The sequence below is a fragment of the Calonectris borealis genome, chromosome 1 (assembly GCF_964195595.1).
Source record: "Calonectris borealis chromosome 1, bCalBor7.hap1.2, whole genome shotgun sequence".
Taxonomy (NCBI): Eukaryota; Metazoa; Chordata; class Aves; order Procellariiformes; family Procellariidae; genus Calonectris; species Calonectris borealis.
Window position 1 is genome coordinate 97840747 of NC_134312.1, and position 26823 is coordinate 97867569.

A 26823-nucleotide genomic window follows, 5' to 3' on the forward strand; every position below is an offset into this window, starting at 1 on the left:
CTCTTTAACATGCTTTAACTTCCATGCTAGACCAAAAGGGGCCAAGCCCTGCAGCCAAAGCTGCCCAGTGTCACAGCCTGTCTTGTGCTAGCACTTGCTTTTGTGTGCAGAAATCAAGTCAATATATGTTTGGCTGTTACACCTCAGAAACAAGACAGACTTGGAATTAAAGTGCCTGTGTCACCACGGTCTTAGACCAACTACCATTGGATAAGCAAAAATAAATACTGTTGAAGAATCGATAAAAAACACTTTGATGGAGAACCATATTAAACGATGACCCTGACTAAGATCCTAAGGGGAGAAAAGAGGAAGCCAAAGATCCAAAGCCAAAAGATCCAAAGCCAAAGATCCAGATATCAGCACATGAAGTACTAACTTAATTTGATTAGATTGGAAGGAATCATACTTTGTTCCATAGTAGGAACAAAATAAGTAATAAAATACATATCAGCATACTCTTACTTAGACTTATATATCAAAATCGTTTGAATAGCTTTAATATGTGAAATATTTATATAAAATATTTCAATTTAGCTGGCACCAATCAGATGCAATACTCAGCCCTCTGAGATGATTAAAAGAGAAGGCTTTCTTAAAGAGTCTCTCAAGGAAATAAGCACAGGCCCAAGAGTCTATTTGTTACTTTTTTTCAACATACACATGAAACAAGGGTTGCTGTATTTTCATTTAATACAATTTGTGTACACTTTGTACAAAAGTTGCTATTTCCCAGTTTTCTCACAGCATTTGCACTCTTGATTATGCCTTTCCTCTAAAAATTCCAAAGTCAAAGAACGTCTATGAGTTACCTAAATTCAACCTTTCATTTCAGCCTGATCATTAATTTAATGGAAATGAAGTACACACTTCTCTCATTGAGTGTACGTGTAATAATAAGTCCACTTCGTGGGATTTAAGTACATCTAGTTTCCTCTGTATTCTTAGTCTTCATTGTTTAGTCCAGCTATTCATTTATGCCAGTTTTCAGCAGCTGCTTTCCCTTGCAAAATAACTTGCTAGAAGAGCAGGGCACTTTTGTAAGTATTCTCCTTCAATATATACTTCCTTTCCACATCACTGATTCCATGAAATTACTCACTGCTGTTCTCACAGACTCCACTTTAGGATCATCTTTAATGGCCTATCAACTGTTTCCAAGGCACTTCTAATGCTGCCACAGTCCAGATTTAGCTTTATTCCTCCAGCTCTTTACCCTCCGTTTGCTTAAATAAGCAACTGAATGACCTGTATTTTTAATGACTTTTTGGGATAGTTATCAAATGACTACTAATTCTTACGTGAAAGAGCATGTTCAATATTGCTCCATCTTCAAGCTGTTAGAGAAAAACCTATATAAACTATCATATATTAGTTAAACCCTTTATGTATAAAGAAAGTTTCAACTAATTACAGCAAAATAAGAAAAGGAGATGCTAGGTCTAGGTTTATAGCGTCTCAGTAACCTGGCCTGTTTTTCCAGTGTTCGTTACAAAATTTTGAAGCAGAAGGAAGCAGTGTAAAGCTGTTTTTATTAACAGTAAGCTTAGCATTCAAGTATCAGTTCAATGGAACAGTGAAGAAAGAGTAAACAAGAGGAAATATGGTGGAAGAAGCAAAACTGTTTGGAAGGGAAGAAGAATAGAACTCAAAACAGAAGAGAGATCAAGTAGCACCATGAAATCTTTGCAAGTCTGGGACACTTATACTCCAGTAGTCATTATAGCATCTGACAATCACTGCAGATGCATCTGCTTAAACAGTATTGCTGTTGCCTGTAAAACAGTGTGTGCTTGACCTAACACTTACCACTAAAACAATCTCCTTGCCAAGAAAGATGACAGCAATGAAAACCTGTGGGACCCTGACACATCATTCTCATGTATTTGCTGTAGGTATACAAACTCCTCCTGAGAATTCACATACCTGAAATAAAATGTTGAAAGCAGGTATTTGTTCAGAATAGGTTTTTATTTAGAATATATATTGTGTCAGGTAGAATTTTGTCAGAACACAGAATATAACTATCAAATCCACTAAAAATTATAAAATTTTATTGAACAATCAACTTTGGTGAGCTACTTAGAAAATTTAACATTAAAATTACATAGCAGGCATATTACAAGTCACAGCATATAATACTGCATTTGGATCGTCCAGCCCAGTTTAGATTTTTTCATTCATTTAGTGCCGATACATCTATAAAGCATGAATAGGCAGGAAATCAGCAGAAAGAGCTTGTTACTTATCTTATTACTAATACGTTAAGAATCAAATCTTATCAGCAGATAAAAAGATAATTCAGATCACATTCTGTTATTATAAACACTACTAAATACATAATTTAAACTTCGCCGTAGAAAGGAATCCTGATTCCCTGCAATACCTGATGAAGCCAAAGGACTAAGAAGTGCCCTGTCAGAAGGGATGAACCAGTTCCTGAAGACATATATTACAGGGAAGTATAAATCAGGACTAATTGTATATTACATGCATATAATACATCCTTGATTCTTGGAAGAAGAAAAAAAAACAAACAAAACAAAACCAAACTTTATAAAACAGTGTTTTCTCTGTAGCAGTCCATGAATGCTCCTTGGTGAGTTTTGACCAGGAGGTCGTCCAAGGGATTGCTAGGATTTTGGTCTTTCCCATCAGTGTAGCTTAGTTTTCTGGATACCCTATAGAAAAGAATTGTTTAGATGATAAAGTAAATTACACAAAAATACCATGCTTGCTGAAACTCCGATGAACAGAATGAAATTGAAACAAATCGCCAAAGCAAGATATCTGAACATCTTGACTGTGAACAGCAGCAGGACTCCTTGTCTGCATTCCTATGTGCTTTCAGCTGGAGAGGAAACTTTTCATCCTATGTCATTTTAATGTCTCATTAACCTAAATTATACAATATCTATTAAACTTTGAGATGTAATCTTTGAATGTATTCACAAATAGCTAAAAATGAAAGATACAAGTGAGAATACAATTATTTCCTTGCATATTACTTACGAAATGGCATAATTTTTTTTCTAATATCTATTTTAAACTATTTTGGTTTACATCTGACAATTAAGTATAGCAGTATAGCTGTAGGACAGCATTCACACAGAGCTGTAGAAAAGTTTATTAGTTATGAACACTTCCTTTTCTGAAATATCTCTTTCATAATCATCTTCTAGATAAAGGCAATCAAGTTCCAGAGAGGAAAACAATATTCCTTTTCTTTCCACAACCATTCATTACAACATACAGCATTTTGCCACATGGCTTAGCCATAAAACTTCTGAGGGCTCTGAAGCCATTAAAGAGCAGCTTCACTCCTGGGAACCATAGAAGGCTAACAATATCACACCACAGGCCTAAGGAAGCTTGCCAGCTGACAGTCCATTTTGGCTATAAATCAGCAAACATGCATTTGTGTAATTAAGGAACAAAGAAACGGATTTTATTCCAGATGGCTTGGCAAGAAAGCACTCCATGAAATCCTGATTTCCTACTCTTTCTCAAACATCTCTACTTACATGCAGTAAGGAAAGGAAAACCTTTTCCTTCAGAACAATTATTAATCTCATAGGGAGGGCTATTTTGTAGGGAGTCAAGAAAGAAGGGAGGGAAAAAAAGAGGGAATCCAAGAATGGAGCAGAAATTTACTCAGCTAAGTGGACATACTCATCACAGAAACATCCTTGTATACTCATCAGCTTCCCTCCAATCTTCTATTATATCAAAAATAATCCAAATACAATCTTTATCAATATTGTTATATATTTATAATACAAGCCTTTATGTTTTAATTCCATCTTTGCTTAAACTGAAACTTTTTTATTTAAATCATGCAGCCTCTTTTCCAGTTAAGTTCTCCATGCAAATACTTTAAAAATGCATTCAGGTTTCCTTTGAATTTTTAATTCTAACATTGTCAGAAAAATTTTATATTAGCTGTACGATCATCTCGAACATAGTGAAAATATTTCTTGACTGAGTTTGGGAAGGCAGCATATCTTGTGGTGCCAAATTAGACCAAATCAGTGCCAAAAAGCCTATCAAAAATGTTCTGGAAAATAAAATGAGAGACTGTTTAGAGAACTTTTAAAGCTTTTTAATCCTGCTGCCTATTAAATTAGTTTGTAATTAAAAATCCAAGAGATCTGAAACTTGAGAATCCTTTAAAAGTCACATATTTTCTAAGAAAAGCAGATGTAGTAGGCCAGTATCCAGGGAGCTGGAAGGAGTGTTCTCCTTCCAGAGATCTAAATACACTGCCAATAATGATAACAGCAGGAGGAGAGTATTTCAGATATTTTCCAAACAGAGCCACTGCTTGTGTACATAGAGCTAAAATGCAGGTAGCTATGCCCAATCGTACAGAAGCTAACTTTTGAAAGTCCTTTTAAATAGCAATATACTGCACTCTCCACAGCCTAAGGATTGAGAGGACTTGTTAGCTCAAACACACAGCCAAAATCAAAACAATTCTATTGTTATGTCTGAAAGAATAAATGCCTCTATAATGAACACAAAAGAAGGACTAAAATAGCTATTCAGTTAGGCCCTCTAACTTGTGTTCACTGGCCATCCATGCTGGAGTCTGGCTAGTTTTGTCCACAGACACTTGCCTCCCAGTGTTCAATCTGCAGGTTTGATTAGCTTGGGTTCTCCCAAGCATCCATGCTGATTTTCATTCTAGAAATATGCATGTAAGCAACAACCTCCATATCTTTAATATAGATGTAGAGCAGCAAGAATTTATTTTGAAATTTCTTTTCTCAAAAGGCACTTACCTTTGGTGACACTTCTGTGCATTTTCGGGACAGCTGTAATTCTTCATTGCCCTAGGCCAACCAGAGTGGGGATCTGCAATCCCAGATTCTGGTGATGAAAAACAGTAGTATGAAAAGGGTAAGAACAATGCTGAGTAGCATGGACATTAGCGTATGTTGTTAATATATTAGCCTATTAAGACATTGGAAATACTTCATTGGCATACTTCAATGAGCAAATTTCCTTATGAAAATATTCTAACGCAAAAGGTTCTGGCAAAACTTAATCTCAAATACATTTTATACACTGAATATATTTAAGTATAAGCTAGGTTTCTTCAAAATGCTTATAATTTATCACCATTAGAAAAAGGTAGAAGTAGAAGAAAATGTTGATACCATAAAAAATGTAATACATAAAGTATGAGTTAAAATTTGAGGGAAGCAAAATAAGACAGATTGGATAAGTCCACCTCAAATAATCAAATTCCTTGCAATTAATCAGTAATGCAACAAGGCAAGAACCATGCAAACAAGTGCATTTCTTCTGTTATTTTCTTCTTGTATACCAGTTGACAATATCTCAAGCCACCTTCTTCAATATTTTCCTTTACATGTTACTTAGTTATCTTGATGACAAGGTGCATAAAAATAAAATATGGAAAATAAACATTGGTGATTTTACTTAGCAGGAAAAGAGTTCAGGTTATGTTATAAACATGCTTTAACCAAAATCAGATTTTTAAAAGGAAATTAAAAGATTAGCATCTAAAATCTTAAACTAATGTAGTTTGGGTTTTTTTTTTAATAATAAAATTCTACTGGCCTGAATTGGCAAAAGTCTTTTTATCCAGATTAATAATCTAATTCACCTAAGCAAGTGACAGTAGTCATGCAACGACTCAATTGCAAGTTTTTGTAAAGCTGAAGAATCCAAACAAAAGCACTTGGTTATTCAAGTGTAGAATTAACAAACTATGCATTTGCTGCTGAACATTTGGATACAGAAAGTAAAAGCAACAGCAAACTTTAAATAAAATAAAAAAAGGAAGAGAGAAAACCAGCAGATAGTAAGCAACACTTCAGTAGGAAAAGTCCTAGTTAATCTAAAGAAAAGCTTCTTAAATAGCTGTTAACATGCGATTCAGGAACCCATTTCTGTATAGATTCCTTACTTAAAGGAATACTTAAACATACCCAATTACTACTGAGGAAGAAATGCTGTCACCTAGACAGTGGTCTATTGAGATCTGTAGATTTACTCTTTGAAGATGTAATTCATAAAGTCTCTGAAACTAACCTTGCAGGGAAGTACCAGGAATACCAAGAAAAGTTTTATCTGAAGAAGCATGAAATCCAGAGTCCTGAAAATAAAGCATCAACAGATTACACTGATGGAAAAACTCACTTCTTATTTCACAGCTTGCCTCAGAAGAAATGAGGGCCTGATTTAATATTTAAATCACCAAATATAATGATTCCAATGGTACCTAGTAAACTTAATTTGTTTACCTCACCTTGTCCATCTATAAAACGAATAAAACGTCATCATTTCAGAAGGACAGCACCTTAATTAACCGGGTCACTGCTTAAGATTATTTTAACCAGTGACGCAGTCTATTAAAATGTAACAAAATCTTTTATTGAACATTTTATAACAATTTTCAAGATTATTAAATATAGTGAGCTTCCTCACATGATCCAGGAGACCTGATACAACTTACATTTTAGCAAATAAAAATCCCCAAGACCCCAAACCTGTAAAACAACCCTACTAACCAAATAGCAGCAGAAGTATGCTGTCACTAGATTAAACAGCTTTCAGCTCTAATCCATTTTTAAGCCCTTCTCTAAATATCAACAAAGAGTGCACAATCATTTTTTTACAAGGTCCTTAAGTACCTGATTCTGACAGCTGTGACTGTCAAAAAAGCTGGGGCTACTGCCATTGTATGTGCTCAAAAAATCCATGCCAACTGTCTGAGGATTAACATTTTTTGTGTGAGAAATCTGTTGACATTTTGTTGAAGGAAAATAACGTTCTGGTATATTTTTCAGTCGCTTTACTGGTGAACAAAGAAGATCATTTTGAAAATTTCCTAGTCTTTTAACTCTGGGAATTGCAGATAAAGTTCGAACAGGTGAGTTAACAAGAGCATTTACAGTTTCAGACACCTGTATTCCTTCATATTTCCTTAAATTTGAAGCTCTCTGAAACCCAGGAAGTTTTGGCACAGCCTCACTACACAATTGCTCATAGATTCTGTCAAATTCTCTATCATACTGTGTATCGGACCTCACAGAATCACTTAAATTACTCTTCACTAATCTTCCTTTCTCTTCAAGGTTCTGTGAATTTGAAAGAGGTCTTGTCAATGTCAAAGGCTTTTGGATTTCTTTGGAACACAGTTTGTAGTAGAGTTTTTCAAATGCATCTTCGTATTTCTGAGGCATCTTTGAAGGACTCTGCTTCATGGACAATGAGGAAAATGAGTGTTTGCGCTGGAAAGAAATTCGTCTTTCAGAAATTATTTTTTCAGGATTTATGAGCAAAGTATTTGATGGTCTTGCAAGAGAACAGTTTGTGACAGGTATAAAAGTGTTATTATTGCCATAGGAACTGCAAGTAGATGAACACAACTCTGAGGTATCACCACAAGGAAAGTCAATTTTTTGAGTTTTATTCTCTTTTACCAGATGAAGCACTGTTGACCCTGAACTGGCAGTAGGTGTTATACAACGGTATTCTGAGGAACATTTGTAAGCCAATTTTTCACTTTCTTTGCATTTCTTCAGTAGGACAGCAGTCTGTAACTCATCTTCAGCTAGAAATGTCTCTCCCATTCTAGCCATAACATTAGGAAAAACAGTCGGTTTGGAGACTTTTTGACCTTTTCCAGATACAAAATGATGTTCTAAACTTGAGTCAGAGTAGTCCATTTTGATTTCATTTGTATCAATGCAAGAATAAGGTACCAGACCAGAGAAATTATTAATGGAACACTTGTCATCACAAAGTTCTCTGTTCTCATTTCCAAAAGTTTGATTCTGGATGTCTTCACTTCTACTGCTGCATTTGCTGGGTAGCGCTTGCTTCAGTTTAAGAGGTCTGAACCCTCTTATTTTGTCTACAGTGACATTGAGCTTTGGTCTTCTAGAATGCCATCTTTTGTGCCTTGAGTGCCCAAACATGTATTTTAACTCTTTTCTCCAAGACTTTGTCATGAGCCTTTTAAGTATCTGGACCATCGCTGGATACAAGTCTGCAAGAGTTACATTGCTCCAGGAGCATTCCTCATCTGCAGACTGGTATTCTTCCAAGATACTATCATAGCAAGTTTTATTCAGTTCTGGAGAAGGTTGATGCCTGGGTATGGTTATTGTGTTTAGTGAAATGGGAAGACCAGAAAATTGTAACTGTAGAGGTCTGGATGAAGAACATTCATTTGACAAATCTAGTTTCTTTCTGTAAATGGTGGCTGGGGTGCCTATTCAAAAAAACAAATGAATCACAAAACAAAACCAGAAGAAAGAAAAACCCGCAAACCTATTAGGGCACTTCCAGTAATGTATTACATGACTTAGAAACAATTGCATGTGGTACAGACAATCTTACTGTAATGGCATATTTCATTAAGCTTTTTTTGCCAGGCTAAATGGATGATTAACATACAATCCATTAGGAAAAAAGTGAAAGGTTTTTCCTAACCCTATTGAGTTAGCAGACTATAGAAGACAGAAATTAAATGTGTTGGAAAAAAAAAACTATTTTAAAATAGCTTAATACATAGATATAAAATATTTTCATTGTAGAGGCAAACTGCTTTGCTCTTTGTGATTTCTGACCAGGAGGAACAGTCTTATGCTACAGGTTTTGTTACTTGATTTCCATATTACTTGAAAACTTTGTACTTAGCTAGTACCAGTGCAGCTTTGCTTGCCATAAAGCAAAGATAATGATGAAGATAATGCCTTTTTAGTTGTTAGGCTTGAAATATTTACACCAAAATTAGGTTTGCATCAAATCTGGAGAGCTTCTGAAGAAAAAGTTTACTAGTGAACTACCACTTTGAATACCTGTTACCAGCAGACCCAAAGCCATTCGTTACATTCCTTGAGTTTCAAATAAGCAGAACCAAAAAATTACTTTCATTTAATTGAGCTTAATGCTGCTGAATTTTGTAACTATGCATTTTTTTCCTGGGGCTATTTAAGAAAAGCTGGGTTTATGTATACAAGTTATTTATTTTCTATTTTTCAAATACATTTTGCCATAAGCAAAATCATGTCTCACTTCTCTTCAAGAATCCAGCCTACTGAACTTTTCTGTTGGATAAATAGTGCTTCTGTGTTATCAATAAATTAAATATTTATTTCTAATAAATTTTAATAAAAACACATTTTGTAACTAATATATTTGACCAACACCCAAAAGATTTAGTTTTACCAATCAGATCTCGCACTGGCGAAGCTAAATGAAGACCTTCCGATGAACCTTGAGGTGCTATCTGAAAAGCAAGGAAAAAGAAAAGACACATAATCTAATATCCTGAATTTTTTGCACGTTAAAGATAACATCAAAACCTTATTGGTGACTCCTTCTACTCTCTCCTTACTATACTAGGTCCTGTACAGAGTTATGGTCCTAAGGGGCTTAGTAAATTTCAGACAAGGAGGAAAAAGTCTAGTCTAAGACTTCAGTAAGAATTTTTAAGAGTTACCAGTTTAATCTTGGAAAGCTATTTATCATCTTTGCAACTTCTACATTATGTATCATATTTTAATCCCTTTCCCAAATATATGAATTTATACATGGATATATATACCTGGATAATCTATACATCTCTGGCAATTCCAGTAGGAAACAGAAGCCATACCTTGTAACATAAGCCTTTGCCCCCAATCCCCCTCACCCCATAAAACCAAAATAAAGCTAAAACTCCTTTTTTCTCTACAAAACTCAAATTTAGGCTTTTCAGAAAACTTACTGAAGTAAAAATCAACTTGCACATCAGGGTTCAAAGAACAAAGTATAAACGTAAAAAAAAAAAAAAAAAAAAAGAAGTATTTGGATATCATCTGCTCCGTTTCTTACAAATCATTGCTGTGAAAGACCTGAGATACTGCGATATTTACGTAGACAGCAAGCAGCAGAGAAACAATGACGGAACAGCAGAGAAGTATTAGAATTCATTGTGCTGCACAGTTAGAGAGTTCTTATTTTATTCTAATTAGCTAATAACTTAGAACAGAACAGGAGAAGTATGTTACCGTAATCCACTTGGGAATTTTTCTAGCATAATCTTGTACTATCACATCCACTTGAACTTTTACTTTCTCCTGAATTTTCTCATTATCTACATACAGATTCTTAGAGGGCAGGAAAAAAAAAAAAGAATTCATTAAAACACATAGAAGTTATTGACACTGACAAACCCAAACATATTACTTCGATTTGTTTCAAACTAGTGTTATTCAGATGAGGATATCCAAACAGCATAAACTTATTTTTAATGTATACATTTTATGCCAACCCCCGCCCCCGAGAAGGAACTGTATGTGAAGACATATATAAAGAGATAACTAGCTAGTTTACTGATGCAGGGAAAAGCATACACTGCCTCAGAAGACACACTGATAAAACCAAACCAAACCAAAAAAAAAAGCCCTAGTGTTAGGTTATAAAGCAATGGTAATTATGGCTGCAAATCTTTACATGTATTATTAACATCCCACAAATTCATATACAAATTAAGATCTACTCTGTAACACATCTCTAAATAAAATCTAAAAGTATTTGGTGATAAATGGCAAACTTTTTTCATTAGTGAAACTAATTAATTAGTGAAATTAAATTTTTGGTAATTGTATTTGAGCAAGCAGAACACAAGATTAGAATGGCTGCACACACAGAGTGTGTGTTGTACTTTTCTTCATCAATTCAACTACTCTGGGTACCCATAATCTAGTTTGGGAAACAACAGCAGAAGACTTCTGTCTGCTTTTCTTATAGTAGCCATTATTTCAGTTTTACTTTCTTTTTTTTAAATCATGTTACCTGTTTATGCTAGACTCTCAGGTGAATGATCATATTTTTAAAAGTGTTTTCACTTTGTGATTCATCTGGTTATTCTTTTTCCATACCTATAATAGCCTTTCTCAGGGTTGCCTGTTCTATGCATTACATTGTATGGCTTTCTCTGATATACTAATAATACCAAGACATAATATTACTTCATATTGGTCTTCATGACATTATTTACCGAACCTCTCATTTGCTATACTTACTAAAAATGTGCATTAAGACACAGACTACATAGAGTCTTCGGCTGATGGGGCATCATCTCATCAGGCACGTGTAAGCTATTCAAATAGTTCAATCATTTCTATTGAACACAAAATTATTCCATTACATTAGACATCAGAAATTTTTACCTGGAAGTGAATGTCTTCAAATTTTCTTCTTACTGAAACTATATCGGCATCACTTTCTTCATCTACAATTTGAAGATAAATGCTAAATAAAATCTAGTTAAACTTAAAATCAAAAGGGAAATGTTTTTAAACACACACTGTATAACTTACTGACTAAACTGGTTTCATTTTAGAAAATGGTTTTCTATACTAAAACTTTTTATCTGTATTCCATTTCCATTTCAAGTCCAATTGAAAAGTATGGTTTATAAGTTCATAAATGACTTGAGGGGAACAAAGAAGAGTGCAGATAACTTGCTTGTAACCAGTTCTTCAAGATTTATGCTAACCATTTCAGAGACTAAAATATTTTCAAAGCACTGCTCTGCAAGATTCACTATTCATTAATGTATCATTCCCACTTATTTCCCACTACATTCCTAAATATCCCAATGAAAATAGTAAGAACCATCTACCACGCTTCCTTTTCTTAGTTTCTTATTGTCAAGACTGCCTTAGAACTGCTAAGGTGAGAAATAAGACAGACTTGAGAATATTAAAAATTAAGTCCAAATCTTCCAACTCAATTTTTAGGTATTCTATGGGTATTTTTGTGAATGAAACTCAACAAAACATTTTTTTGCTAGATGTAGCCAGACCTTCCAACTCATCATTAGCTAAAGCCTCAGTCTTTCACGATCATAAAACATGTGACTGCATTGTAAAGCCTGATTTCTGAATTTCCCTGTCTGTCATATCTTTGTCCCACGATCGTGTTCACCACAGGGAGGGAAAAAGTAGAGGAGAATAACTCTGAAAAGGAAAACAATGAGTGAAAAAATCTTGGTTATGATACCTACCACATCACTGCCTCTTTATACTATTCTTAAATTACTAAAAACAGAATGAAAATCTTTTCCAGCTAATGCCATCTTCCTTTTTTGTTCCCTGTCAGTGCAATCATCACCTAAAGCTCTGTGGACAGCTGCTGCCGTAGAGCTAGGATAAAGATACATATGAAAGAAATGCTATCTTTGTGGGAGACAACACAATTTCACATCTTCTGGTGAAAATGTTGAGCAATCAGAGGGTTGGCTTTGACAGTCTACCTGGCCCTAGTAGAATTATTTTATTAGAACTGAAACCCATACCTGTCAGTTTCTTCCCACATGACTAACGGAAGACAAAGTTGTGGTCACTTTATCCACAGGAAATCAGTTACTAAGCATCAACAGCGGAAGAAGCAGTAAGAATGTTAATGTTTTAATCCGGAAAAGTTTCAGCTCCAGTTTCTGTTGTAACAGCTGACACTCTCTTTCTGCCATACAGTCATCTTCCTCCGGTAGAATTGGGCACAAAACTAGCAGACTGTTCCCTAAATGGTCACTGAGATGACCAAACTAGAGTGCTACAAAAATGGGAGGTTCTTGAGATAAAGGTAACAACTCGTGTCCAGGAATGATTGACTCCATCACGCCAATTACAAATTATTAGAAAATAGCTTGTATCATAGAATGAATTGAGCTGTATACAAGTTGAATACTCTTCTAGGTGTGAAACCTCACAGAAGTGTAATTTTAGTATGTCTTCAATGTATTGTCAATCATACTTCAAATCACTGGAACATTAATTATTAGCAGAGGACCATGGCACAGCACAGAACAGAAAAAAGTGAAGTATCTTCTCCCAGGAACCTTAATGTTTTTTTAAGGACCAAAAGGGAAATTCAGGAACACCTTTGTTCCTCAAGTGCAGAAGAGAGGAAAAATGAAAACTCCCACCTTCCTCTCTGGAAAATTTGACCTATAATACAGGACGTTATTTCACTGGAGATGCACTCAATACACTATCGTTACCTAAAAAATGTATCTTATTTAAAAGATGAACATGTTAGTAAGGGGGTTACTGTAAATTTTAAGTCTTGACTTTGATGTGATCTTCTAAACTTAAATACACTTAGATAAATATACAATTCAGATTGAACTTTCCCCTTTCTCTTCAAATAAATTCATTTTTCTGTGATACTATCCTAATAGATACAAGAAATTGTTCAGATACCACTCTACTTTGCCATGCTACTTCCTGTGAAACCAAAGAAGGTAGACCTAATAATTTTCCCTATTAAGGACAGACCAATACTTGCAGGTACAGGTGAGAGCTGTTTCACTTTATTTATACCTGTTATTGATAGGCTTTGCATACTTTTAGAACAAAAATACTGTATAATACCTGGAAGAAACACTGTCTTCACTGAGAAGTGTGAAGCATTCTATATGAATACTAAAGATGGAAAAAACCTGCTAAAGTTTTAGCTAAGGCAGCTAAAGATACACTTTTTTCTTAAGTTAGCATGCCCTATTGCTAACTTTTTATATATTAAAAAAAAACAAAACAAAAAAAAACCAAAAAAAACCCCAAGACGCCTAGGTGAATTCCATTTTTAAGTGAGGAATCCAATCCCACATCTCTAAGAAGCTAATTTCTAGGTCTTACTGTATTTCGAGACAGCTGGGACTCACCAAGGCTGCTATAAATCCTCTCCAGTCTCTTCCTAGAATATTCACAAGAGAAGGAGGAGGAGTGGATAATCATATTATTGTACGCTGCTACGAAGATACCAGAGTCTGAACTGCATCACTCATTTATCCCATGAGTGCAAAAGACACAAAGAACACTTATAGAAGCTAAGCTACAGATGCCTCTGAAATTTGTTTCCTATATTTCATTGCACAGGTTGAGAAAAAATGAAGTCACATTTTCTAAATTTGCAGAAATTATTTTATCATTCAAACAGATATTTGAAATTATCCTCTCAAATGACAGGAGGACAAAGTCCAGATTGCTATTTTCTATTTTCCCTCAACAGAGAAGTAATCATCTGCGGTGGAGACAGCTATGTGTATGAAGCACGTAATTTATACCAGAGTATTTAAACACCAGCTAACCATATTTTGCTGCTCTTTTAATCATTAAATGCTGGTTACCACCAAGCCATAGCTTAATTTATGCAAAAGAGTAAGTTTTTATATGCTCAAGAATCAAAAGATCTTGAGTAATATAAGTTTTAAGTATTTTAAAAACAGTCATTCAAAGATTGTTACCACTAATTAATACAATCAAATAATTATTTGAGAATACAAGGTCAAAACCACCCTAAACCTTGCAGACAGGCCACAAGACTGATGCTGAACTGTTAGAAACACTACTGAAGATGTATTGTTGCAGCTGAATGCAATATTTGCGTTTACCAGACCACTAGAAACTAATGTATATATTCTAATTATTAATAAAACTTCCATTGCCACTTATGCCAAAGTTTTGATTTCACTGTTCCTTTCTTTATTAAGAAAAGGCAACTGAACATATTCCACATTCACTTTCCAACGTATCAGGGATTCAGGACTGAGATTTTAAAGAGGAATGTGGATATTGATTTCATAGTACTACCAGTACTTCAATCTCTTGTTATTCCTGTTGTCTACTTTCTGAAAGCGTACTGAACACATATTAAAATTATTTTCACTATATTAGAAAATTATGGAAAAGGTATTTGCAATCTTTTTCAAAAAGTTAAAAAAAAAGGTAGCTAAAAAGTAAATTAAAAAACCCACCTACGTCAGATGTATCCACACGAGAGTTCTCAGGAGATTCCTTAAAAGCACATGAAAGGAATTTTAAGACCTGGTAGCATAAGCTATATTAACTAGTCTGTAGAATTTTCTGCTCTCACTACTTGCTCAATTTTGTGTGTGTGTGTGTGTGTGTGAGAAACAAACCCAGTCATATTCACACACTATGTCCAAATGACACCATCTTTATTAACAAATCTGTACACAAATTTGGCTTGATTCACATCTGATTACTCAATGGGGAAAACCATTTTCTTTCCAGTCATTCTATATTCAGACAAATAATGCAAGGAGAAGCTATTATATAACAAGAGCAAAAAAACAGTTGACAGATGAATTCTAATCACCAAATCTTTATCAGTATGTACTGGGGACTTTTTTCTGTGTTCCAATGTATAAGGAAAGTTTCTTAACTGCCCACTTTAAACAATTCTTAATTGCCTACTTCAAACTATCTATATATACTTCAAATAGTTTTTTTTGCTCTATTTTGTAGAAGTCTTGATAGTTGCATAAAAAGCTCATTTATATGTATAAGGAGCCTTTTCTAAATGTTTACAATCTACATCTGACATCTTGTTCTTCAGAATTTCTTTTAAATGAAATCTAAATTTATTCTGTCTAGTTCAATCATGCAATTAGTGTATTGTGGGTTAAAATGACATCAATCAAATGAGACAATCCTACCTACCATCTATGTAGAACAAATAATTAGGAGTGACCAGTGAGATGGCCCATATCACACTTCAAATGCTGAATATTTTCTCCTTAAAAAGATAAGGAGTCAAAAGAAGATATTCTAGACAACCACAGATTTTACAATAATAATTTAAAAAGTTAGACACACATATTGCCTAACTAAAAAGACACTTGATGGTTTAAAGCCTATGTCCAACTGCTCTATCTCCCTTTAAATAAACTTAAAAGAGTAGAACTTAGCTGAAACCCATGGCTGATATCATGGCTGTTATTCGATACTCCAAATATCACATTGGGAGTGAGGATATGTAATTATACAAAACATATGTAAAGCCTACCACATAAACAACATGCATAGGAACGTAGTGAAAATAAAAAAATAAATTGCATGAATCCACCATCACAAAATGTATTAGACCACCACATATAGAAATCCAGAACTTGAATTCATCACCATCTCAAAGCACAGAACCTATCGGGGCAGGAAACAATCAGGGGAAGCATACTAGATGATCAACACTAACCAGAACATGAAGATTTTAATTTTACATGAACATGTACCTGGTAAGTAAAGACACATCTTTCCTAAAATAATGCAACTACAAATGGGAAACTACATGAGGGGAAATATAAAGCAATTGTTTAATAAGATACCTGAATTTTGAAGAACTGCAAGGAAAGAACGGCAGCAAAATACTTTAAGCCCTCAATTTTTTCAGAAGTACTTTTTTAAGGAGAACGAAGTGATTCAATTCAGCAATTAGTAGGTCTTTAAAATCTAACTTTATAGCTATGGTACAGAACCACCTGCTCATGATTAATTTCTTAGCTTTTGACTACATAAATACGTTTTTCCAAAGAGGCTTTATAATAGTAGATGCAATGTTGTGCCCATACCTGATGTGTTGTTGAATGTCCATCTTCAAAATCACTGGTCTGTTGCTTTGACATATCTTAGCATGCATGGGAAGAAGAAAATAATTCTATTTCAATTTGATAGGTCCCAGATCAATGTTGTACCTGAACTCATTAATTCTTCATTTATATATACTTTTATTTATTTTGAAAAATATTTAACACAAACATTTAACAAATGGAGAACATACACAGGACTGAAACAAAGAATAGACAAGTGACAGAACAACGTTCTAGTCAAATATAGCAGACATTCAGATCAGAGATGTATATCTACCATATTATGTTTTCTTCTTAACCCATGAAGCACCACAGAAAATAAAATTTGCCCCTTTATCAGGTGGTATCACTTGTAGAAAAGGAAGACAACTGCAAACTTTTTGTGCATTTTTCTTTGCATATGTTGAAAAGGATAACAAAAAGACTAACTACTCCTGAAGCCTGAGCGTAGAGCCCCAAACCTCTATTGCATCTTTTTAATGATTTTTGGCAAGGGAGCCTTCCAAAACTGCTATGCCTGTCTTCCTGCACAGATAGACCCACACACAATCTTTGTGTTCCCCCCTCCCCCATTTATTTCATAAGAAGCAGAAGAAATATAAAGAGTGCAAGAGCTGTCTAATTTAGCAGAGCTCTCCCCTTTTCACATTTCAATCTATACTTTGCTCATTAGCTATCGCAAGTCAAACGGATTTAAATAAAGCCCAAAATGTACTAGACCCCCAGAGAAGTAGCTATCTTCAAATAAACGTGACTTCCACATAAACTTATTTCACTTAGCCTCTAAGCTAGATATTGTTGCTATTAAGATTACTCAGACTGAAAACTGTTTTGATGTCGCCGAAAAAAGTTACATTTCTAACCATCGCCTTGTTAGATTTAAAAAAGTTATCTATAACAAGCTACAACCTCTCAAGTCTGTATACAGTGCATATGATTATGATGTGCATATAAAAATTATTGCCTAAAGCTATTGTTAATACTCATAAATTACCGAAATTTAATCTTTCCCCAAAAAGATGATCTGTATCTCCAAACACATGACTCTGCTGGTACTAGTGCTGTAGTGGGAATTCTCATGATTGGATGCATGCAATAGACTTAGACTTAAATAATAAAAATAATACATGTACTTTAGCAGATATGTTTATCCTACTCAAGACTGTCATTAAACAAGTTTCTGTTTTATACAGAATTTGTTGTCCTTGCTCTTTTCTGCATTTTTGTTTCCAGATAAATTGATGTCAAACATCACAAGTGATTTACTTTTTGGTTAAATGGTGAGAAAACTCATCTTGTACCTAACTTGGGCACAGAGGTATTATTTACTCCTATAAACACTTCATGTTATTTAATAGTGCCGAGCATACATCTAAAGATTTCCAGTTTTCTAAAGGCTCACAGCATATGGAAAGGAATCCAAAGGTGTCATCTATTCCTTCTTCCATTTTAAAACAGGAACAACTATACATAACTTACCTCTAGAAGTCTAACCCATTCTTAAGAGCAACTCCATAATCTAAGAAGCGTATTTCAGGACCTCCTTACGTTTACATTTGGAAAGCTTTTCTAATATTTAACCTAGAGGCTCTCTTCTGTTCTTTTTTTCCGCTCCACTTAAGTCCTATCACCAGTGGCTCTAGTAATTTTTTTATTTTTCTGACTCACTCCAGCTAGTCAAGCTACTATCAAATACAAAACAAAGTACTCCACCGCAAGTTTTATCATTGTTGAACAGTACAGAAAAACTGTTTTGTGTGCTTTACATGCTAGGCACCTGTGCATATCTTCTAGCACAGTGTGCACTATTTTCACAACAGAGTGATATTCTTGGTTGGCTCAACCAGCCTTCAAAATTGCCTCTTCCTGCGATTGATTATTCCTACATAAGTCTATTTTGGGCCCCTCACTACAAGAAGGACATTGAGGTGCTGGAGCATGTCCAGAGGACAGCAACGAAGCTGATGAAGCTTGGAGCTCAAGTCTTATGAGAAGCGGCTGAGGGAACTGGGGTTGTTTAGTTTGGAGAAGAGGAGGCTGAGCGGAGACCTCATCGCGCTCTACAACTACCTGAAAGGAGGTTGTAGCGAGGTGGGTGTTGGTCTCTTCTCCCAAGTAACTAGCGATAGGACGAGAGGAAATGGCCTCAAGTTGCGCCAAGGGAGGTTTAGACTGGACATTAGGAGAAATTTCTTTACTGAAAGAGTGGTCAGGCCTTGGAACAGGCTGCCCAGGGAAGTGGTGGAGTCACCATCCCTGGAAGTATTTAAAAGACGTGTGGATGAGGCGCTTAGGGACATGGTGTAGTGGGTATGGTGTGTTGGGTTGATGGTTGGACTGGATGATCTCAGAGGTCTTTTCCAACCTTAATGATTCTATGATTCTATGATTCTATTCCTTTGAACTTCTCTGCATGAAATTACACAAAGTTTACTTTAAGTTTTAGCCCCAGTTTGTCAGACCATCTTTCACAGTGGTCATCCCTACTTGGTATCATCTGCGAGTTAATTAAGGGTATCGCCTCTTTCACTATTTACTTAATGAAAGTATAAACTAGTAATTTGCTCAGGACAAGTCCTGGAAAAAATCCTTCATGTTTCCCTTCAGTTTGGACACAGGCCATTGGTAACTATTCTAAGCACAGTTTTCCAACCAGTAGGAAACAAGGCTATAAAACCACTCTCTCATATAAAGTTAATGCAGCATATTATATAATACAAGGCTCTGGCTTCAGCTTGTAACCTTCTCAGGAAATTTATGTTCATTATTTTGCAAAAAACTGCAGTAATGCTTCCTCTGGAATATATTAGCAATGCTCTTTTTTTTTTTTTTTTTTTTTTTTTTTTTTTTTTTACAAACTGAATAAAGCATTTTCCAAATCCAATCCATTTCGGGATTGGGAACACAGGAAATCAGAATAACACAGTAATGTCCCATTGAAATCCCTTACTGAGCAAGATCATTGAAACACCACAGAGGGTGTTTTGTTTCAAAAAAATTTCTCAAGGAAAGAAAGAATTTTATGTGGCTAATCTATGACAGAAATATTGCTCCTCTTGGAGATTGAAATTTAACATACGTGGTCCTCCCATGCTCAGAAGTGCCATATATTAAAAAAAACACTCAAAGGATTGTCATTTTGCCCAGTAAAACTTCATAGACGTACTGGACATTGTATCCAAGTAGTAAAAATAGATTCTAGCAAAATTCAGAATTGCGAGTTGGAAAAAAATAACACAAGTTATATTCCAAGGGAAGGGGTTCATTAATAAGTATTTGGGTTTTAAAAAGATATTTTAAATGTTCGCACTTAATAGCACAGAACTTTATGTATCCTAATTGAAAACACATATCAGGCCCACCTAAGAGCATAGAACAAGAATAGGTAAAATTTGCACTCAGCTTTAATAATCTGTTGCCAGAAGCAGCTTTTTTTGTTGTTGTTGTTGTAGTTGTTTTTTGGTTTTTTGGGTTTTTTTGGTTTTTTTAAGGGTAACACCAACCACAACCAGCCAGTTCAAATGCTTACTCCATGTAGTTTTGTGTTTCAAATAAAAAAGTCAGTGCAAGATATAATTTGCTTAAATTGAACAAAATCCACGAGATTCTATCTTTTATAGCATATATATACACATATAAATATAAATCTGTAAAAGCAGGTTTTTCCTTATAACAAAAGCTATTAACACTAGTGCTATTCCCCCACCTTCAATATTTAGTTAAATATTTCTTCCCCAGGGTAACTTAAAACATAACTACATAACAAAGACTTTGCTCATGTTATATTAAAAGTTGAAAAAAATATGTACTGTATCAATTTTTCTGCTTTTCTACCTCATCTGTAATGCAGTACATTAAATTTAAAAATAATTAGATCAAGCCTTTGTAGCATTAAAGAAACTCCAAATAAATTCCTTCAATAAGAACTTCTAAGGCTTTCAGACCCTAGGTCAAAACACAAAGATTAACAAAAAACTACTTCTAAAAGACTTCAAATACTGTATCTTTTAAAAAACTAATTACTAGATCCTCTTTCTTTCTGAGCTTTACTGCAGATTGTAACCAGTTATTTTCTGTACTATTCAAACCCATCAGCATATATTTTATAAAAATCAGAGGCAAACATCTGGACCATCTGAATCTTTGTGTCAGACCCTTATTTCCCAGCTCAACATTTTAATTTCATAGGCTGATTCAAAGTCTGAACACCTGAACCCTGTATGGGCAATTTTTTTGGTAGGATTGTAGAGGGAGAGAAACACTAGGTTGTGTTTTGTCCTCAGACGTTCAGCATAAAAGTTTCTCAGATGAATGTCATAAAATAAGCAACACTAAAAAAGCAACACTAAAAAAGCCACCTCAAAACCTTAAGAAAATAAAGCCCAACATACCTTCTCTGTACTACAGATCATAATTTCCCCCCCATCATTTATCCTAGTAAAACCATGTATTTTATTGGAACATACAGCTCCTTTTCAGAACAGTGAGAAAATCTTCAGATTCATATGTCTCCCTAAGTACTATCAGAATTACACTTCAACATCCAGTATATTTATATATGCTTGATTTGACTTCCATCATAATACTTGATCTCTAATGAAATAACTATACACTACTTTTTCCCGCAGGCAGCCTGATTCATTCAGTATACAAAACAATCTGCTGAATTTTTGATAGCTTATCATGCAACTTCATGAGATTCTTTTAACACATTTTTTTAATATGACTACTTATCTAGTTATTTTCAAAAAGCTAGCAACTTCCAAATTTCTCCACTTGTACACCCACATAAGTCAGGGTTGGAATTTTTAGATTCAGTGAACATCTGACAAAACCAACAAATATAACAAAAAGCAATTATTTTAATCAATTTGTGATGATAGCAACATCAATTATAATGTATTTACTCATCTTAAACATTTTAAACTACATTTCTGAATCCTTATGAACATAAGTATTGTATCCTAAAGAGTCTGACATAAAACCAGGACGTCTTCTATTAAGTCAAGACTCTTTGGAGAAGATAATTTATAGCACTTTTTTTTTTTTTTAAACACTTTACCTGCATTCCTTTGACTTCCTCTATTACGCTGCAATTAGAAATAGAAAAAAGAAAAGATGAATCTTAGAATAGTAAAGTTATTTTAACTGATGTCTTTATTTACTTTGGTATATCTCACAACAAGGCACTTCCTAAATAACCATTCAGTTTCCTTCAGGTTTCTTATGGCCTGACAAAGAAGCCACAAATACATGGTAAAACTTACCTGATCATTCACTTCTTGCCATACTGTTGCTGCTAAAATCACTACAAGAACATAAGGTAAAGCTACCTTGGCCCACATAAGAGGCTAAGACAGAGAATTCCTCTTACAGTCCTCAATGGATTTAGTTTGTAAAGTTGTGCAGCAATGCTTAGTAGACGATGCACAAGGTATTATCAGGAGTGGAAAAGGAGAGTGGAAAAGGAAAGGGAAATACAGCTCCTTTTCTGTCTCCATTAAATCCACTCTTGCTCCCCAAGACTGAATTTCACTCCTCATCCCCTCTGTGGGGTTCAGAACAGCTTCTGTGTTAACTACCAAGGCACACTACACAACTTAGCTTTTCAGACAGATATTAGGAATGTAGTACCAAGGTGACTTTTGACAGATATGTGAGAAACACTGAGATTTTGATGAAATTCACTGTTGAGTTCTTATAGGGGAGTTTAGGAAATAAAAAGAGAAGTGACTGCTTGTTTAATGTAGGTACTCAGAATAAAAAAATACAGAACATATACCCACAACAGTAATGACTTTAGCCTGGCACAGACAGCAAGTGCTGAGACTGCAAAGATACTTTAATTACTCTAGCATTATTTTACAGAAAAAAAAAAATCTAAACATGAAAGCCCTTCGGAATTGAAAAGCTGATTACCTGAACCAAGATAAATTGATTCAATGCATGTTAACTTCAATGACAATATTCTGATGAGATCCAAAAGTATGTGTCCCCATCAGACAGCATTTAAAAAAAAAAATATTTTTCTGGGTTCACCAGTTGTGCTAACCACTGGTAAATGGTCATCTGTTTTAGTCTTATCTGACAGTCTTAACCAATCTATCTAAAACCCTATTTTAAAGCAGATGTTGAATTCATTGATTAATACCTCTTGCAAATATTAAATGGCATAGCAAGATTAGAATGTATTCCTATATATATTATATATATTAAAAAAAATATTGCTACATTTTGACTGCATAGTAGGACTATATCATTAGATACCTCAAGTACTTCCTTCTTCCATTTTTTAAGCTTCTTGGTTGACACATCCCCCCATTGCTTTGGTCCTAGAAATAACAAAAGATATCAATATAAACATAGCTTTTCTTATAACACTATCTATACCAAGTGTTGTTCTAACAAGCATAAACATCTAGGAAGAACATATTACATAGTAACAAAACATTATCAAATCTGAACAGCCTCCAATACAATTGCTGAAACACAAACTTATACGAAAACAAACCAAGAGAATATTGTAATTTCAAGTTAATTGAGAAGTCAGGCAAAAAAAAAAAAAAATCACATGCTGAGTCTAATAACACTGAGCTAAAATCCAAAGAGCATTACAGCCCTAGATGCTAAGAAGAGGGGAAAAAAAGCAAGTTATTTTACTTTTAAAATTTTATTTAATGCATACAGACTACATGGTATCTGAGGTTACCTAAAGCCATAATTAAGGCTTTACAGGACTGAGATCCATATTCATTCCATATTGAATAGAGGTTACTAAACCAAAAGCATAATCAAGCCTTTACAAATCCAAGACTGTATTACAGTGCTGTATGCATGTTTCTTCTTTCTTCCAATGGACAACATATATAAAATGCTATAAAATGCCAACTTCCCAGTCTTTAAGAAGTAAATCATATTTGGTGCAACGATTACATTGGGCTTGACACTGTAGTAGTACTTCTTGTGTATGTCCAGTAAGTTCTTCCTTACGAGAATTGATATGGCAATTTATATGTCATAATCCTCACTTCAGTGATGATAAAAACTGGCAGAACATTTCGTTTCCCAGTAAAGCCACCAAGATATTAAGTCACTAAGTCCCATTAAAACCCTGAGCAATTTATTTTAGAACAGCAGGGTTTTTTCCACAGTAAGTTCTCCGTAAGCATTATCAACTCTATAATGGATCGACAGTTATAATGAAACACCGGAAAAATATGACATGGCATAATGTGGTATAGATTTACGCTAATCACACGAACATTCAATGAAAAGTTAAAGAGACTATCTACCCAGTCCACCCTGACGTTTGACATAACAGAAATTTATCAGAGCAGCCTTCAGGAAGGAAGCTATACAATCCATTCATGCGTATCAACTTCCTGCTAATACCTCCATTCCTTTGATTCCCCTCAGTCTTCTCCATTTTGATTCTTCTTACAAGACATCCAAATATTAACCATTGTTATTCTGAACTTTGCTAATAACTCTTTTCTGTTGTCTAAAACAGCACGCAATGGACTAAAATGGTGCATATAAATAAACTCTCCAGGTATTATGTGCATGTATCAAAGCTTACATATGAAATGACATACCTAAGTGGACAATAGTCAGTATCTGTTGCAATTAAATGTTATATAACTGCCAACAGTTGCATGCTTCACCAAGTCTAAATATACAGCATGTAAATATTGAAGCTTTAAGAAGTTCTTACCGTCAGGAGTATTGTAAGTGAGAGTTTCCATGGAAATAAGTAAATCATCTTCAAAAGGATGATTATACTAAATAAAAAGGACCATTAAAGATTAGAATAAATGATTAAAACAATTTTTTTAACATGCATTTTAAGTATTGTTTTTATACAATTTTGTTTTGACCAAAACGTGAAATTATCAGTATGTTGTTTTATTGGCTGAAGTTAGAAGTCAGCAATCTGGAAATATTAATTCCTGAAGGAAACACATATATTTTAAGCAGGCATGTAAGTCATTCAATTTCAAGGCATTTTGCCAGTCACTGACAAAATGGGGCTTCAGAGAGTTTTCCAAAGTAGTTAAGTTACTCTATGACAGAGTTTTTTCTAAACTTCCTCTGTAGTAAGTAGCCACTTAGCATAGACTTACAGCTCATGACATATAAAAATACCCAATCTAATGCTAGATGAGAAAAATGCTCTAGAACCAGACTTAGCCTTATGCCAGTACCTAGACATTAGCACAAAACATTTCCCTGAACAGCAAATCTGACAACCCTGAATAAATACATGCATCTCTGGACGGAGATGTGCTGTTCCCACATCTTTAAACACAAAATGTCTCTAAAGTAAGGAGGGTTTGTGGAGGGAGTCTCCCGCTTCTTTTGTAGTTTCATTGAAAATACCTCATCTAATGCTAGCTAATTTGGGTTAAGGGCACTATAAAGACAACTCAGACTTATATTTAAGTAAGTTATTTAGTACTGGCAACCCCAGATCTAAGTTTTATGGACGTATTCAAGGAACTGTCTCTTTACTAGCTTACTCATGTCAAGGCATAGGAGTGCATGGCTCAGCATAAACTGCAAAGCTGCATGAGGCCCTGGGTGACAGCTGCTTTTGGTAGCCAGGAAAAATAGGAGCATGTGACACCACAAGTAATTAATTGATGAAGAGAATTCAATGTCAATGGCTGCAAATTAGTGCACAGAAGGAAAGTTGAACCTGTCAATACTGACACACCAGGACTTAGAGGTGGTCAGGAAGGAGGGGAGCAGAGAGCGCTGCCACTGCCTAAGGCGAGGCGGGCAGAGGGCCGCGCTGCCTAGCAGCCTTCCAGAGGCGGTCAGAGGGACGCACTAGGGCGGCCAGGCCCGGCCAAGCCACGCCACACGCCATTTCGGCAAGAGAAACCGTCAGCGGACTGCGCTCCCGAGACAGGCAGGAGTGAGGCAGGGCGGCGGCAGCCTGGAGGCCCCGCGGAGCACGGCGGCGCAGGTGACAGAGCTTCCCCGCCGCCCCCGCCTCAGGATGGCGACGAAAGCCCCTGCCCACGGCCCCTGCCCAACGGCCGGGGCGGCGCCCGAGTGCGGCCCTCACCCGCTCCAAGATGCGGTTGATGGAGGCCACGAAGCGGGCGTTGCTCTGCCGCAGCCGCTCGTCCAGGTCCAAGGCCATGGCGCGCGGGCTGCTCTCCTCCGTGTCGCCGGGGGACGGCGGGCGGGCGCCCCGCACACACGCGCTCCAGCCCCGACCACCACCGCAGCCAGGCGCTTCTGTCCCGCCCCACGCCAATTCAAACTGCGCGCCACCCTCCCTCCCCCCCCCGCCTCTGTCCCGCTTCCCACCTCTGATTGGGCCTTGCTCAAGTCAGTTCAGGCGCCGCAGCCCATCCGAGTACGCAATGGGGAGCCTTTCTCATCCTGATTGGCTGCTAGAGCTACCGAGCGCCCATTCCCTCCTCACAGTCAAAGTCCTCCCATTGGGTAGGGGGCTCGCAGCGGGTTCGGGGTTGGACGCGGCGCAAGGTCGCTATTCTACCTAGCAACAGTGGCCTGAGAACCGTGAGTTCCCATTGGCTGCGGCGTCAGCCGCCGGCACAGGCCGCCGAGCTCTGTGCTTGCGGTGACCGGTGGCGGCCGCAGGCTCCTCCCGCCGGGTGCGGCTGGGAGCCACGTCGCCCCTTCGGGCGGCCGCTGCCGCTTTCCGGCCGTGGACCGCGTCGGGTCGGGTACCCCGAGGAGAGCTCCCTCAGCGGGGGCGCTGCTGGAGTGAACATGGCGGCATGGAGTGAAGGCAGCCGCGGGTGCCGGGGCTGGGGAAGCAGGGTGCTGCCCTGGCGTCGGCAAAAAGCCAATATTTAAAAAATAGTATGAGCCGCTTCATGTAAAATAGACACCTTTTTTTTTGTTGTTGTTGTTTTTAAGCCTGCTTTTGCCAGGGCTCCCTGGGGCTGGGCTTCCTTGGGGCTGCAGGCCGTGCCACACCCCCGCCGGGGAGCGGTGCAGGCCGGGGAGCTCCAGGCGAAGCTATATGGAATATAACTTTCCTGTTGGATTCAGCAGAAACGGTCAGAGGAGTAAGGACTGGAGAATTTGATGCTGCCGTGAGTCATGCCCTGTCCAGTCATTCTCCAACTGCAGGCCTGAGGCCACTGAGGAGGAGGGCTGGAACTGGCACCGCCAAAAGCGTTACCTGCCCACCGGTACTGATATTTTGGATATCAACCCATTCCTCTCCAATATTCTTCAAGCAACCACTCCTTTTCTATAAATAATGATTAAAAAAAAATGCTATCACCACATCAAGTTCCCTGGAACCTCCCATTACAAAAACATTTGCCATTTTGCCAACATAAAGACATAGATGAATTTTTCATAATGGCTTCTTGTCTAAAGCTGATTTGTATTTATCTACTTGCTGTTTATTA

General features: G+C 36.3%; 1 protein-coding gene across 1 annotated transcript; it reads right to left on the minus strand.

Annotated features, from left to right (window-relative positions):
• Positions 1 to 1997: 1997 nt before the first annotated feature.
• Positions 1998 to 25669, minus strand: HJURP (Holliday junction recognition protein). Its single transcript, XM_075168968.1, has 13 exons — positions 25494 to 25669; positions 24135 to 24201; positions 22688 to 22752; positions 21483 to 21510; positions 16403 to 16458; positions 14789 to 14828; positions 11199 to 11260; positions 10035 to 10133; positions 9211 to 9271; positions 6666 to 8251; positions 6064 to 6127; positions 4785 to 4872; positions 1998 to 2681 (listed from the first exon to the last, which is right to left on the minus strand). Exons 1-13 carry the CDS (start codon positions 25569 to 25571, stop codon positions 2555 to 2557), a joined length of 2421 nt encoding a protein of 806 aa, XP_075025069.1. The 5' UTR covers positions 25572 to 25669; the 3' UTR covers positions 1998 to 2554.
• Positions 25670 to 26823: the final 1154 nt, after the last annotated feature.

What these genes read in the sequence shown, in the direction of transcription:
- HJURP (XM_075168968.1), bottom strand. Translation starts at nt 25,571, where the DNA reads ATGGCCTTGGACCTGGACGAGCGGCTGCGGCAGAGCAACGCCCGCTTC. An exon ending in TCAACCGCATCTTGGAGCGG is followed by an intron (nt 24,202 to 25,493) that starts GTGAGGGCCGCA and finishes CTTTTTATTTAG; the next exon opens with TATAATCATCCTTTTGAAGA. An exon ending in TGTGGATACATCTGACGTAG is followed by an intron (nt 11,261 to 14,788) that starts GTGGGTTTTTTA and finishes TTCAAATTGTAG; the next exon opens with ATGAAGAAAGTGATGCCGAT.